General features: G+C 35.2%; 1 protein-coding gene across 1 annotated transcript in view; it reads right to left on the bottom strand.

Annotated features, from left to right (window-relative positions):
- The window catches only part of LOC128996387 (phospholipid phosphatase 2-like), a 74,571-nt gene extending 61,546 nt beyond the window's left edge, over nucleotides 1–13,025 (bottom strand). The window contains exon 1 of the mRNA XM_054421688.1: nucleotides 12,904–13,025. Coding sequence (XP_054277663.1) covers nucleotides 12,904–12,964 — 61 coding nt within the window. The 5' untranslated portion in view covers nucleotides 12,965–13,025. The remainder of the gene's footprint in view (nucleotides 1–12,903) is intronic.
- Nucleotides 13,026–17,252: the final 4,227 nt, after the last annotated feature.

A 17,252-nucleotide genomic window follows, 5' to 3' on the forward strand; every position in this document is an offset into this window, starting at 1 on the left:
TCCTTCGTCACGTCGCGCCAGTTCATATCGTACTTCTGTGCCAATGAATGAACCCTCTAACATACTTTTGAGAAATTGATTGTGGGGTTACTGTTGAAGATGGAATTCCTTGACATGGGGGATGTCAGTTAGTTGTCTCAGCCTTATCAATAACATAAAGTTGTCAATATAATCTCTCTACGGAATGTTAGGTGTAGTGGAGTACTTGAAGTGAAGTTGGATTTTATTCTTGAACTGTTAGGGGCCTCCTAGTTCATACGACATTGCGGCTTCATTGGCAATAAATAATGCAAATGACATAGCAATGGGACATTTCCAAAAAGCAAAAATACTGTAAATTGACTGTTACGTAAATATTGACGTTTAAATATTGTTAATCAATGTATCTTATAAAGGATTATGTTATCTAGTGTAAAAAGAATATGACCTTTCTGTCATGACAGTAGCTGCTTAAATAGTATTTTCTCTTTGGACAATATTTTACAGCCAAAATGTCGTATTATTTTCAATAATGTTACCAACCTATTGCGCCAAAGTCCGTAATATAGGCAGGTGCAAATAATTTGTCAAGATGGGTACAATTTTAGGCAAGGTTTCTATATTTCGATTTTATTAGACACGATAAGAGCAGATATTTCTACATAAATATTTGATATGTTTAGAATAATATGATGAAATGTAGGCAAAAGTGGTTAAAAAGGCAGACACCAACCCGTACAATAGATATAAGATGGTTCAATAAGAAATAATTTAAGAATTGCTGTGATAAAAGGATTTTCTACTGATTTCGTAATGGAACGTTATATTGCAAAACATGACATGATAAAGAAGAAAATCAATTTTAAAATCAGAAAATAACATTGCAAATACTTTTTTCTTCAACTCCCAATAAATGTGTGTTGTTTGAAATACAATTTAAAAATGAACCGCTGTTTCATTAAAAATTATTATTCACATGGCCAAAATGTAAACAACTCTGTGGAGGGATCTTTAGAGGCTTCTGGGGCAGAGTCCTGAGGGAATTTGCTTAGTTTTTTTTTTTTTTTTTTATAACTCATCTACAGTCCAAGACCTTTCTTTGGACACCTCTACCAAGTTTCTACGCCCTGCCGTTCTCTCAAATTAGTGGGGACAAAGTTTCTAATTAAATATTTAGATTCCCCCATGTTAATCTTATGGGAGAAACTCCAACTTTGATGGCCTGTGGGGCAAAGCCCGAGGATTTTTATTACAGGAATTTGTGAAAGGGGGCGTCTACACAAAAAATACTTTATTTTGACACGTCGTTTGTAAAAATCCGTCCATTATTAACGGAGGAGTAGTGATTTGTAGAAATCTCCTTCACGTATTATATATAAGGATGATTTTTTTACTTTCCAAAGCCCCACCTTAAAAATGTTAAAACTTTGGACACAGCCTTACAGTGATACATTGCAACTGCTTACGAATTTCATTAGCAATATTTATGTGAAATTCGAGCAAAAGTTTTCAAGAGCATGACAGTAAAACATACAGACGTATGCCTCACTTTAACAGTATTTATAAATATATACATATATGTATATTAAATGTAATGTATATATATATAACGTATTGACTGTAAAAAAATCAATCGTTAACACATATAGAGAAAATAAACCAGTCTTCTTTTGAACAAATCGGTGAATGAACTGTAACCGTGAACTACATTTTTCTTTCCCTAGACTAATAACTCCTATCTTGATTTGATCCATAGTTTCAAGGGAGTATGTTTTATCTATGGTTTCATCCTCAAATACCATCTCTTGTCAAGGGTTATTAATCCACTTCAACTGGCCACTTCTAGTCTATTTACCAAACGAGTAGTCAAGTATTGTGGCCAAGTAGTCAAGTATAGCGGTCATTCATCATAGATACGCTCTATCACGCCATGTTGATGTCATTGGATCGAAATCGTTTCATAAATCTGTTAAGTAAATCCCAACCTACTCTGGAACCAGGCCTTGTCGATTTGTCAAGTGGTTTTGAAGGGGTTTTCGTGTTTTATCGATACACAAAGTGAATCTATCATCAAAAGAATCTCAAACCTCTTGTAGTAGCTATGTAACTGTATTATAATGTTATATTCACATATTACCATATGTTAAATGTATCATATGATAGTTGGAGGTAAACAATATCAGTCATGTTTATGTTTCAGTCTTGAGTGGAATGGTAAATAAACTTCTGAGCTTTAAATGTTAAAGCTTCTAATTTTATTTATATTTTCTAACTAAAACATGGTGTCAGGTGTATTTTGAAACCTAGAAGAAATAATGGAAGTATCTGGATTGTTTAGGTTGCCTGAACCTATGAGTTTTGAAGGAAATGTGAGTGAAAATTGGAAAAGATTTCGTCAGAAGTTTGAACTGTACTTAATAGCAACTGGTCATGGTAAGAAACTTAAAGATGAAGTTAAGATTGCGCAGCTGCTTAATCTGTTAGGCGATGATGGCCTAGATGTATATAATACTTTTAAATTTGAAGATAATGACAAAGATAGTTTTGATTGCGTACTTGCAAAGTTTGAATCTTACTGTTGTCCTCTGAAAAATGTCATATTTGAGCGGTTTAAATTCTATAGAATGAAGCAGGAAGAAGGTCAAGACTTCAGTAAGTTTGTTATGCAGTTAAAAATAGCAGCTAAATCATGCGAGTTTCTTGAACCTGACAATATGATTAGAGATAGAATTGTCTTAGGTATAAGAGATAAAAGTACTCAAGAGCATCTATTAAGAGATACAAAACTTGACTTGAAAAAAGCTATTGACTTCTGTATGATTGTAGAGAGTAGCAAGGATCAATGTAGGACTATTGTAGAGCACAATGAAACCAAGCTTACGGGGACTAAGTCGGATCCATACAGTGTATGTGTTGTTAATAATGTGCCATATCAAGAAATTTCGCGGAGTGCTGCAAAAGAAAAACAGAATGATCTATGTAGCTTTTGCGGCTACAAACATGTACGGGGTAAATGTCCTGCATATGGCAAAACATGCTTGAAATGTGATGGTAAAAATCATTTTGCAAAGGTTTGTAGGAGTAAAACTATAAAATCTCATGCTGTTACAAACGAGGAACAACACAATGAAGACTCTTGTGTGAGCGATGTTAGTTTAGGCTCGGTAAGCTTAAACATTAGTGGAGTGAAAGGTCAAAGTGAAAAATCGTGGACGGAAAACTTGACTGTTGGTGGTACACAAGTTAAATTTAAACTAGATACAGGTGCAGAGATCAGTGTTTTACCTGCTAGTTATGTACGGAAAATGAACATTACACACGTAAAACGTAGTTCTTATGTACTCTCAGCCTGGGGAGATGAAAAATTCAAAATCAAACCTCTAGGTCTTGTGATATTACAATGTAAAACAATTACAGGTGTAACTGCAGATGTGAATTTTGCTGTAGTGAATGTCGAACATGAACTGCCGATTTTAGGACTGAAAGATTGTGTCAATTTAGGACTCATTAAGAGAGTGGCATCGATATGTTTGAATTTTAAGGATAAGGACGATGTTTTAACCGGCTACAAGCCAGCTTTTGAAGGATTGGGACAGTTTCCAAGCACAAGCACTCATATTCAGCTTAAGGAGGGTGCTATCCCACAACGCAGGTGTAAAACAACGATCCCGGTCACTGAGGAACTGCTGAAACCAACGCTGAATGATGGAGTACGAGACAGGTTAAATACAAGACAACACCTGCAGAAAAAATATTATGATCGGTCAGCCAAAGACTTAAGAAATGACGAAAGAGTTGTTTTCAGAAATAAAGGACGGTGGGAGCAGGGAAAGATTGTTAATCAAGGACCAACTCCAAGAAGTTACTGGGTAGAAGTTGATAACGGGGCTACATTAAGAAGAAATCGCCGCCATCTGAAACCATCACTCACTCAACAAAACAATTCCCAGTCAGTTCTAAGGCAAGACGAGTCAGTACAACTAAGACCTCGTAGAGAAATCAAACTACCATCAAGATTTCAGAATACAATATAATGGTCTCAAAAGAAGGGAGAAGTTTGGTTGATTATTGTTTTTAGTTAATTCTTTCAAATTTGTTTGCTGTTTTTTAAAGGGGAAAGATGTATTATAATGTTATATTCACATATTACCATATGTTAAATGTATCATATGATAGTTGGAGGTAAACAATATCAGTCATGTTTATGTTTCAGTCTTGAGTGGAATGGTAAATAAACTTCTGAGCTTTAAATGTTAAAGCTTCTAATTTTATTTATACTACACATGATTTCAGTAAAAGTACAACTGATTAAACTGAGAATTATATGTTTTGAGACACAATAGTTGCACCCGAAACTGTATCTTAAATAACTACTGTAACATAGAAAAACAAAATCAGTCACGAATTGCTGAAAAACATTCTGTGTAAGTTATAGGCTAATATATTTAGTTTAGTAAAAAACAATATTGAAATTGAACATCGCTCGATTTTCAAGGACAGTTGGGTCCATAGTTTAGAAACGTTAAAACGAGGGGTTTTAAGAGTTAACTTACTATGTTCAGCTAGTTCAAAGTACTGTAGATAAAAGTGCATCATACAAAGTTAAGATATTATATACGTTAGCTTCAAATAACCTGCGTTACACCGCATTCTCAAACCATTGCATAGCACTAGCGAAACTACAGGAATTGCAAAAAAGAGAACATTTAAATACGATCCGACCATTTTAAACCCAATCTTTCAAGTAATCATGAAGATCTTCGCACTTGTAAAGGAAGTACGTAAGTCGACACCTTACTCGTCCTGTCAATGTAATGACCCCACGCACGCTGAATGTTAAGTGAATAAACAGAAGGCAAACTGTTGAACTTGAACAGCCACCTTCGTCCGTTTCCTTGTTATCTTTGGCTGAACTCGCCGACCAAATTTGAGTAATTTTGCAAAGTGGAGTGAAATTGCCTAGGTTGGCCAAGAAAGAATTGACCAACTGCGACAACTAAGATCCTAACACATTACAAAACTAACACCTAACAACTAAGATCTGTGACATTTCTCTGTTACTGGCATAATACGGCATTTCTTACATTGACTTTCTTCTTCAGTTCACTAATGACAACGCGTTTATAGTATTACTATAAAATTTCGAATTAATTTAGTTATTTTTTAGTATCGTTCCACCAAATTAAGCACGAAAGAATTTAATGTCAAGATATACACGTTTTTGTCCTAGGACAGTAGGCATGAGCCCGGGATTGTTTTTCACATTACTTCAGGCAATAATTTTTACATTGCTTCAGGCTAGGTCTAGGGGTTACGGCATTATCGCTTATATAAAAAAACTATCGGTGATTTGGCAGGATTTGAACCTGGGACCTCAGGGACCGAAGCCCCGCGCTCTACCACTAGAACAGCTCGCTCCCCGAGCTTGCCTTGAAGTACACGTTAAGCAAACCTAAATTATACAGTCGCTGGATTTTATTTGTATGCATTGCTTATCATAGCAAATTTCCGATTCCTCCCTTCAGGCCTTTATTATTTAGTGCCCTAAAGTAAAGATTGACGTTGATACTATAAACAGGGTTTTTCTGCTTTGTTTTTTTATTTATAAAAGTTTTAGTAAAATTATTAATAGCTTCGATTCAGATTAAACTTATTTATTTAGTAGCCTACGGTAGTTAATTTTACATAGTGGTGCTCAGTTTTGATTGCGTATTAAAATAACAACGCTATACTTTATTCTAAAAAAGTAAACAATTAATATAATTCACACAGTTCAAAGTGAGGCAACCTTTAAAACATTTTTGTATAGCATTGTTCCATATCCCAGAATTGTTTATATTTAACCTCAACCTGTTGCTTAGGTACCTTTCTATGTTGGTTGCTTAGGTACCTTTCTATGTTGGTTGCTTAGGTACCATGAATTAATAAGTGACCAAAGGGTCAATAGTCGGTCACTTTCGTCATCAATTGATTTTTAACCAAACAAAGTGGCGTTTCTATTGATTTTGCCAAGAAATTGTTAAGTTAATATTATTGTATTCGTCCTTATAGCTTCTCCTATGGAAAGTGGTAATTTTAATATCGAAAGCGTTAGTGTACCATTTTATCATTTAATTCCCACTCTAGGAAAAATTGATAGTTAAAGCTCTATTTGATGACAAAGTACTTTGAATACCTAAAATGTTTATAATAAGTAACACATTAAAATTTGATTTTGAACGATTTCTTTGGTTTACCGAAAATGAAGCGAGAAAGGTTATTACTGTAATCGATAGATATATTTTGTGTTACTATTTCAAACATGCAAAACAAATAGGGATAAAATATTAAAATAAAAACATCAAGAGTAAATTTCTTAATAGATCTCATAAACATCTTAAGAGTACAGTATCACTATATAGTATGAGCCCAATTGTTTACGAGTAAAGTAATTAACTTTCGAATAGGATTATGCAAGAGATTTTCTGTAATCATTTTCATATATATGACACCAAAAGTTCTCTTCTTAATTAAATAGTTATGTCTATGCGGTATTCTATAGTGATATTACGTACCCAATAATATTATTCCATTTGTGAGAGCAATTGGACCAGCGGTTTAGCACGTTAACTCTGTATTAAAGGCCACCAACAAACACCATAGGTTGGTAAGTGAATAGGTTGGTTTGGGTTAAAACATTAAATATGGATTTATATGTGATAATGGGGTTGCCTAGTGGCTCGGATCCCACCTATCAACAAACAAAAACATAGATCTCTGAGGTGAGTAGTATAGCTTACTTTATTTTGGATAACTAGCAAAAAAACTAAACGATAATGCATGAAAACGTCAAATTTAACATTTTAGTTTCACAAGCGGTGATAGAACTTAAAACGCATCTTTTAAAATGCTCACGATTCATTTTCCATTTCTGTCTTTTCAAAATAAAACCCCATTGTGAGTTTCAGCAATAATCGAACAAACCTAAATATTGTCCAATGAGTACAATACGGGAGTTGTATGTAAACAACTTAAATGTTTACATTCTGTGTGGTGTTTTACCTGTTGTTTATTTGTCACTGTCCAAACACTTAATTAACATTCCTGAGAACTAACATAATTTGTTTACGAATCATTTTTGAAACGGCTAATTACTAGAGGATCGGAGTAGTTTCCATATCTAGATTCGTCTTGATTGGAACCTATTTTGAGTTCCTACTTTCCCTTGGCGGTAGAAGAATTGCAAACTACTACACTTTGTCAAGTTCAGGGTGGCCGAGGCCACCGCTATAATGCCTTGACTTGTCTCGCACTCAGGTAGTCCCGGGTCCATCGCCAACCCGGGATTGACAAAGTGTAGTGGTAGCTTCACCTGTGTATTGTATGAGGTATTATTTAAAACGAGAGGTCGTCCAGTGGTCGAAACTCGACCAAAAATATGTAATGTACTCACTTATCTATTTTCACCCCACACTGTAAATAAAACATGTGATTGGAGTTTCCTCCATTTGTTTTGATTTTCTGTTTATATTTCGTTGTTATTTCGTAACCAGCATAGCAACGCATAAGATCCATGTTAATTTTTTCAAATTTTTAAACTCATTTTTTGTGCTTATCTTTGAGCCTATTTAAATTTATAAAGGGATTCTGCACACCTACAGGAAAATAGCTTTCCAACGGTATGCGTAGATTTTCCCTACGATTCACACGAGCTGAGAAAAAAGGTTTTAAAGAAACATGCTTGCCTATTAATATATAGATAGATATACATATTATTTTCGTAAATCCACTACAAAACAGCTGATTATTAGTTTTTGTAGAATACACTCTTGTATCGTTGTATACAATTAGTTTCAATCAGCTGTGTGGCAGTGTAAGAAATGTACTCCGTGTGAGCCAGCTGTTCTAAGCACGAGCTTCGTTCCCTGTGGTCCTAGATCCAAATCCCGCTAATCAGAAATGTGTAAAACTGTCCAAGGACTAGCTAGAGCGTACTGCTAATAGAACGTAAAGGTGGGACTAAAACAAACAATTTTTTTTATTGTTTTCGTGTTCATGGAGACGAATATGTTTTTACTTCCTAAAGCCCCAACCCTGAGTTAAAATGGGTACGACAATAAGCTTATGACACTATTTAGAATAGCTATCATTGTGTGAAATATAGCCTAATTTAGTCCTTTTTGCAGGATAGAAAGGTGGACAAGCAAAATCGTTATTTATTTGACAGTAATAATCAAAATTAACCACGATTTTTAACCTAGCACATCTTGAAAACGTAAAGATCTCGACGTAACAATAAACTATCTTGGGTAAAATATTGATGATGATTCGAAAACAAGTAATACACCCATTACATAGGTAATTTGAAATTTGAACAATTGGAAGGTGAAGTGTGTCACTAGAAAGTAGGGTCCCCCGCGGCTGGTCTAGGAAGGTTTTGGTTTTAGTGTCGATTTTCTGATTATCATCAGTCGTAGAATAACGGTTTGTGTGAAGCGAAGACGAAGTGAATGTGTTAAGGGAAGCTCCGTGGGACTTAGCGCTATAGAATGAGACAACCAGAATGACTCTCAATAATACTGTATTTCAAACAAATGAGGTAACATCCAGCGAACACACACAAAAGCCACTTCACCAATTTAGCTGAAATGTTCTCAAAGATAATCTAAAACTAATTATCCAACATTACAATAGGATTATTAATTGAGGTTTGTTTATTTGTACATAGGGCTTTGTCCTATGTCTTCATATAGAAAAAAGGGGACAAAAGTGGGTCTTTAAATTAAATAAATATAGAATGGTCTCAATATTTATCTACAATCCATATTTGTCTCCATATTATAGTTTTCATATTTATCTACAAAAAGAAAAGTTGCTCGAGCACTTATTCAAAGTGAATGGTACGCGTTTTTTTTTGTAAAAACATAAATATTAGGTTGTAATACATTTTCATCTAGATTAATTGCAATTTTTAATAGAACTTACTCTTTGATTACATATACTATGACGATGTCGTGAAGAATGAGATAATGTATATACAATACAGGGTAGGGATTACCCGAAAGAAAATGCACAAAAACATTTTGATAAGTTAAATTAAGTCAATACGTTGTAAACTCACAAAATATCTAGTAGTTGAACATTTCACATCTAAGATAGCCGCAAGATGACTACGATGGGGTGACAATAGATAAGGTTCCCTCTATCACAACCCCCCTGACAAAAAAAGGACACCTGTTGGATTTTTTCTGCCCCAGAACAAAGCTGGGGCAACAACTAACAACAGTCAGGTCTGATAGATCGGTTAGAGCTGGAATGCGTATAAATCTATGGTAGATCTTCGATAAAGAGGTGGTGAGAACATGGCTACATGGCTGAAGTTTGACATGATTAAAGCAATAACAATCTACAATTACGTTTAAATTCGCAAATAATCTACGCAATCTTGAATGTAGGTTCCAAATGTCATTGTAGTGTAAATATTGTTGACGACAAAGTTTCATATAGATCATATAAGCACCCCTATTCAATCTAATGTTTCTAATGCCGGGGATCATACCCGTCCAACATGCACCGAAGTTCGAGACGCCAGAAAGTAACATAGCATCAAAATACATGTATTTATTACTTACTAGCAGGGTACCCGTCCTTCGTACGGGGTTGGCATATAAGTATAAAAAGTTTATTGCAGTTATACTCATAAGCTTTCTGTTTGCAATGGCAGTTTGGTAACAGTTGCTTCTCTAAATTTAAGGTATACTATAGTATTACACATCTACCACAGCCATAATGTTCTACCACTTAAAATAAATTATTAAAAATTAGCAAAATATCACAAATTATTTATGACATTAAAAACATAAACATAACTGTAATCAATTCTTCTTTGACAGTTCTCATTGCGCATCACAGTTTTTTGTTTCTGCTTAGTTCAAATTGTATTAGATTTTTTCATAAATGCAAAAAAATAGTGCTGCTCCCTGTTGGTAAATCTTATAAATTTTTAATGCTTCTGCATATCATAGAACAAACCTTTTTATTTGAAACAGCTGACTAAATTCCCTTTAAATATGAATATTCATAAGGTTAACATGGGGAACTACAGAGCCACTGGGGTGGAGCCCGAAAGGATTTTTGAGATAAGAATATGCCTATATGTTAATCGGGAATGTAAGCTATCATTATACCAAATTTCAGGCCAATCCGTCAAGTAGTTAATGCGTGATTGAACTTCAAACAAACAAACAAACAAACAAACAAATAAACAAACAAACACACAAACTTTCACATTTACAATATTAGTAAGATGGGTTTAATGGTACACATTAATTAACATTGTTGAATTGTATTATTTACAAGAGATGAGTATACCATACAATATTAAAGTGACTATTGGGTTTCGTATATATATTAAAATGCTGAGTTTGGTATTGCCATTGAATATGGTATTGTTGAGCAACACAACAATAGGCAGGTGTAGAGATGAACTACAGTATATTGTTGAACGACAAGCTACTCTACATGTTAAACCCATCCAGGTAGTCAACATGGATTTCCTCTCACACAAACCAAAATTAATTGACCTCCTATCGGTGTCTTCGGCCTTATTGTTACTTTAGATTCCTCTCGTCTCTCTCGAAATTGGAATCCAGTTTTGTAGATAACCCTCCGAGGATATAGAACCACTTGAGATTAGATGATTACTTCTATTCTAACGCCGCGCCGACACTTTATAACAATATGTTTTTAGTATTTCAACGTTTTAAATAGCACTATAATACACTATACGACCCAAATAATTACGTATTAAAATTTAAATAGTTTTAAACAAGGATTTCTGCTCGAGAAATTTCGAAATATATTATTTATGTTGTCATTCATTCGTCAATTGTAGAATGTTTTAAGTAACGCTGGTTAGCTTAAGTGGATATTTAAAGACTTTGTAATAAGTAAGTTCTGAGGCACGAGTTGTGTATTGTGTAGTAGAGCGGTAGCGTTGTCCTGTAATCCAGCTACTAGGAGGTCGCGGATTGTGGATATTTATATGCATGCACCGTGGATGCGATGCTCCCTGGTGTGGATTAACGTCCGCACTAGTGATTACTACGACTATCCACAGTAATATCCTGATAATTAGTCTAATTAATTAATTACAAGGAAAAAATGTGGTTCGGTTTCCACTACAAACTGTAGGTACCGTAGTTGCAATTGGCTGTATGGGCTATTAATTAAGAGATGTTTCTAAGGATCATGCCGGCCTTAGTCACTAACAAGACTACAAGATCGTGCCACTCATCCTACACTCATCCTTCACTCATATTTGGGTTAAAATACGCACATAATGGCGTCCCCATCTTAAATAATTGATAATTGAAGTAAGACGTGGGCCATATTAAACATGTGAATTATGAGTTTGCAAAAGACTTAACAAACTATTTCGAAAGTTTCATACAAAATCATTAAATCTTCTAGTGGAGTGGTGTTGATAAAATACAACTGAAACACCAATACACCACCCTATTCTTATATATGTACGAGATGTTACTGGCTTATTCGTGACCTTCAAATGTCACAGGGCTCTGACCCCTGATCTGTCAAGAATTCAGACATAGTAGTGGAAACAATATAAGAATCACAATAATATATTTGTATAGAATGACTTTTTAATGCTTTTTGCCTTACACTGCTGGAAAATAGAATATTTTGTTTAATTAAGTAAGTTTACTAGTTCAACACATTGATTATAGGAATCCGACTAGTTATAGGCAATACTAGCTGTTTTTGCAGCAGCTTTGGGACTTGCTAATAGATCCGAAGTAGATCACAAGTAAAAACTCAAAAAGTAATGAAAAATGCATGCCTACTCATAACTTTTTAGAAGTAAAATCTAAACTCCAATGAGCAATGCTCTCCAGCTGTTGTAGTTAATGCCATACACTATAAGCATGCCATGCTCGGCGTGTTAGTGCTCTCTCTCGCTCATTCTCTCTCTGTCTAATATTACATTTCAGTGGCTGAGCACTAGCAATACAAATCGCTGAATTATGGTCGCGCATTCGTTGGTGGTATGTAGATTAGGCGCTGATATATATTTCTTAGTATGCATCAAATAACAGTACAGACAAATTTAATTTTAAAACATAGTATTGGCATTGAATATTGGTTGTAGCAATAGTAAAAGGTATAACCTATTAATACAACAACACAACTTAGTGTAAGGGAGTTATTTAATGCAAAATAAATCAAATTGGTGAAAGTGGAACTTTGAAGAATTTAAATGTATTAAAACTTATTATTTAAGTTATTGTATTAACATATCCGTTTTTATAATAACTGTTTAAAACTGCAATGATTTTTCTTTAAATTTATATTTCTTACGCCAAACGTTTTCTGCATTCGTGTATTTATTTAAGTAGCACTATTATCATAACTAATTGACACTAACGTGGGTATTGTCACGAGAAACTTTAATTTATCAATTGTTGCCGGGTACTTCGAATTTCGCCATAGTGGTAGTAAATATACCCATACTCTTAGTTTAGAGTACGATTTAATGTTACTGCAATAATGAATTACAATATTTTTAAATTTATAAAGCAACGTTTTAGTTTATCAGAAGTAACTAGTAAGATTGAAATACGTGAAAACACTTGACGTCATGATTTTTTAACAGTCAACAGAAAATTATATAGGTACAGCCTGACCTTTGATATCAAACGTAAAATATTATCCACTACACATGGGATTTAAAACGTCTCATTTGTTTGCATTTTTAAACAGCCACTGACCCAGCTGTTGTAATCACTGCATACATTTTTAATTGTTTTCGTTTTAGCGCACTACACCTAATAGCAACTAGATTTTTATGAATCCGAAACCAATAAATTAAAACAAAATAGTAACTTCGTTTCGAAAGCTATTTTCAAACATGTCATCCTCTTTTACCTGAACAAACAATGAGCACCTCGAAGAGGATTTTCCACCGCCTTGTGCTGTCAAGCGTCATCCCGATGTTTCGAGATCTACGAATGAAAACAAACAAACCAACGGTAGACAACCTGACTCGGAGAGAGCGCGCACCGAACTGATTCGGTGACTCGCAGTCGCAGGATAGGTGAGCGAGAGAGATAGTCAAAGTCAATTGTTGCCCCCTCTCCACTCATGACAGCGGACCACAACAATGTACTAGCGCACGCACACACACACACACACGCACACGGTGAAGTGCGATTGTTACAAATGTGTGACTTTGGATAATGCGCTAAGTTGTTCTAGGGTAAATTGCAGAATATGTCCGCATTTCTTTGAAATTTTCTGTGCAGACATTTGAATAGTTTTGTGATCATGTGAGTGATAAATAGGCCTAATTGTAGTATAATTTATAACTGACTTAGTGTACATGTTGCTCGGATTCGAGCAATTACAAAGTACATTACAGGAGTGTTTTGAAAACGAATAACACTCATTCAGTAATTTCCGATAAGTTTAAAAGAGCCAACTAAAAGATTATTTAACTAATGAAAGTATTATACCATACCAGTTTGAACCTGATCAATATTTCTTGTAGATATTTTAGCATCTTTCATAAGCTGATCTTGTTTTTAGTGTTTTCTACAGTCAGTCAGTGTACCGGTCCGTCGATAGTCACTTTTGTTTAGGCCGGCCATAATATTAATTTTTAATCTTGCATATACTGTATAAATGTTTCGCGTGTGAGTGTATTAGTACAGGCGCTAGGTGCAATTGAGTATGTATAAAAAAGAGTCAGAGATTTTGAATTTTGATTTTGGCAATGGGGGCCTAGGTGAGTGTAAAAACCAATGTCGTCACCTCCAGGGGTGGTCGACAACTTAAGGGTGGGGTCAATCCGCGTTTAACTCCCTTGTTATTGAACGTAAGTAAAAGAGATATTTAAATTGACTTTTGAATTTAGTAATGGGGGCCTAGGTGAGTGTAAATACCCATGTCGTCTCCTCCAGGGTTAGTAGACAACTTAGGGGTGGGGGCGCAAAGTTGCGAAAAACGTTAATCGGCAAACCACTTTTAACTCCCTTGTTACTGAACGTGAGTACCTAAAAGATTCATTTAAATTGACTTTTGATTTTGGTAATGGATGCCTAGGAGAGTGTATAAATCCATGTCGTCGCCTCCAGGGGTGGTCGACAACTTAGGGTGGGGGGCGCAAAGTTGCATGTGCATACTGTACTATACACCCGCATTTTATGTAACTGACTAAGGTATACAAACTTTTTGAGCACTTCTAGAGGTGCTAGGGAGTTGACATTTGACACGCTTCTTTGTCTTGGGCCCAAAACCCCAGAGAAATTCTGAAGTACAGTTTCATAAAATATATTATTAATTTCGCTGATTTTTTCTACCTAAGAATTTGTTGTGCAAATATTATAAATGCTTTTTATTTAGCTTAGTTTACTATAAATTCAACTCTGTACATGTTTTTTTCGTAACTTTTCTCCTTGACCCCCAAAACTCAAGTTTAAAGTCAAAATTTGAAAGGGTTTTACCACTTTTACGAGCCCCATGTTATTCTTATGGAGAATAACTATGAAATTGAAAGACTTTGGTATGCCCATCTGATTCGTTTAGAAACGTGCTAGAGACTTGAAATTTGGTAGTATTGTAGTATGGGATCCTAAATTACGGTAAACTTCCCAAAATTACCATTTTTAAATTTTTACCCACCTAAAAATCCAAAATGGCGGACATCCAAAAACGAAAACACGGTTTTTAAAACGGCTATAACTAAAAAACGGTAAGAGCTAGAAAAGATTTAAAAAAAAAATTCATGGGCAGGAATTAAATTTTCTACAAAACCCTAATTAGCGTTTTCCGAATATCACACCCCTTCACCCCTAAAAAAACCGCCATACTTTCAAAAATTGGAAAATTTTGTTCAACTTTTTATTACCGGTAGTCTCACTACTTTTTCCTAACTAATCAGTTTGTTATTATTATTAATGCTTTGTACTCTCCTTAGTTTATTTTAAACTAGTGTACATGTTGCTCGAAATCGAGCAATTGCAAAGAATTAAAGGAGTTATTTAAAAACAAATAAATTATTCAAGAACAAATATAAGTGATAAATTCTCCGATGGGTTTAAAAGCAACTCAAAGATTACGTAACTAATGATAATACTCACAATGTACTTAACAGTTCAATATAATCAACAATTCTTGTAAATATTTTATCATTTTTCAAAAGCCAGAGGGTATTGTAGAAGTCTTTCCCACTTATAGCCGCAATAGGTTGTTTATGTTGGTCTTTGTCAATGATAATGAAGTCTGCATGGTATCACCCATTGTCGCCGTACGTTTACAAATTTCAGTATTTTTAATAGCACCAAATAACCATTAACTACTTGATTTTCTGCATAACCTCTCTGTCAGAATTTTACAATCAACATGTGTTCTTCTCACTTTTAATTTCCGACAACAGCTGGAGTTTCATAACAATGTGTGTTTCCCATGTTAAACTTATGGAGAAATACGAAACTTTAAAGGGCCCCAGGGCCTTACTCTCAAATTATTTTCCTAAAAAGAAAGTTTCCTGCACAACTTCACGTTACGCTATTTCCAATGACACCAAAAACATGTCAATCGGTTCAGTAGTTTCGGAGGAGTAATTGTCACAAAAATCCTGCTTGCGTATTAAATAAGTACGAGAGGTCGTCCAGTGGTCGAAACTCGACCAAAAATATGTAATGTACTCACTTCTCTATTTTCACCCCACACTGTAAATAAAACATGTGATTGGAGTTTCTTCCATTTGTTTTGATTTTCTGTTTATATTTCGTTGTTATTTCGTCACCAGCATGGCAACGCATAAAATCCATGTTAATTTTTTCAAATTTTCAATCTCATTTTTTGTGCTTATCTTTGAGCCTATTTAAGTTTATAAAGGGATTCTGCACACCTACAGGAAAATTGCTTTCTAACGGTATGCGCAGATTTACCCCACGATGCACACAAGCTGAGAAAAAAGGTTTTAAAGAAACATGCTTGCCTATTAATATATAGATAGATAGATTTTACTCATTACATGTTTTTTCGTAGCTTATTTCCTTTGAAATATATCTAAAATGTAAGATTAATGTTAAAATTTGAAAAATTCTAACACTGTTACGAGACTATAACAGTTTCCCATGTTATTATGGGGAATAAGCTTCAAAGTGACTTACTTCGGTGTTAGTTTCTTAACCATTAGAAACGTGATAGTGACTTGAAACCTTAACCCCTGGAGACTACGACATGGGTTTTTACACTCACCTAGGCCCCCATTAATAAAATCAAAAGTCAAAATCCCTGACTCTTTTCATGCATACTCAACAGCACATAGCACCTCGCATATATGTCTATATGTGAACTTCAACAATGACCAATGCTATTAACAGTAATTTAACCCGACAAGAAGATTTGACAATGGAGCTGTTAGCCCCGAAACTATAGTAATCATAAAAAGACTACTTGGATTGAAGACGTAAATAAGGCATTTAACCTATTATTATTATTGTTTTCTACAATTTTTTCTACTCGTACACTAGCATTAGGTTGTCCGATTATATTCGTCATTGATAATGTAGCCTGCATGGTACCCGTTGTCGCCAATATGTTTAATTTTTTTATATTTTTTTTTATGGAGATAGAATTTTGTCACATAACTCAAGAACTTTGCCTACCTAACAGCTAACCTTGCTCTTGTTGATGGCCCGATTGAGAGCTTTCCTCGCAGCCCTATAAGCCGTGGACTTAGCCTCAAAATTCGGGAATCTCCTGGCACTCATAGCGGCATGTCTGGCATTCAGACAAGATTTCCGGAGGTTTGAGATCTCTAAGGTTTACAAGTACACAGCTTGCTTATCGCGACGGCGTCCCCTGCGTGGCATGGCCTGGTCACGAGCCGTGAGCCGAGACAATTAGTTCCATCGTGGACGGTACCAATGCCTCGGCGTCAACAGGTGCAGCAGGATTCACCAGCGCTCCCCGTGAGACATCAGTGAACTTCCCAACGTCCAGATTGTCCGTATTCCAACAGCGTGGTCTAGATCGAGATACGGGTGCTTGATTACGGAGTTCAATGGTGGGATAGTGATAGTCATCCAGTATATCAAAAGCGATGTACGATGATTGCTTGCCGTGAGGTCTTCGATGATTCTCCAGTTGGAGATTCACACTAGTAGTGATTCCGTCGAGAAGGAGATATCGGGGATCGTACCTCTCATGCCGGGGCGCCGGAAAGTAGGCGTGTGACCCTCGTTTACATCTTTACACGAAGAATG

The sequence above is a fragment of the Macrosteles quadrilineatus genome, unplaced genomic scaffold (genome assembly GCF_028750875.1).
Source record: "Macrosteles quadrilineatus isolate MER2022 unplaced genomic scaffold, UCM_ALF_1.0 Scaffold_6__1_contigs__length_79288215, whole genome shotgun sequence".
Taxonomy (NCBI): Eukaryota; Metazoa; Arthropoda; class Insecta; order Hemiptera; family Cicadellidae; genus Macrosteles; species Macrosteles quadrilineatus.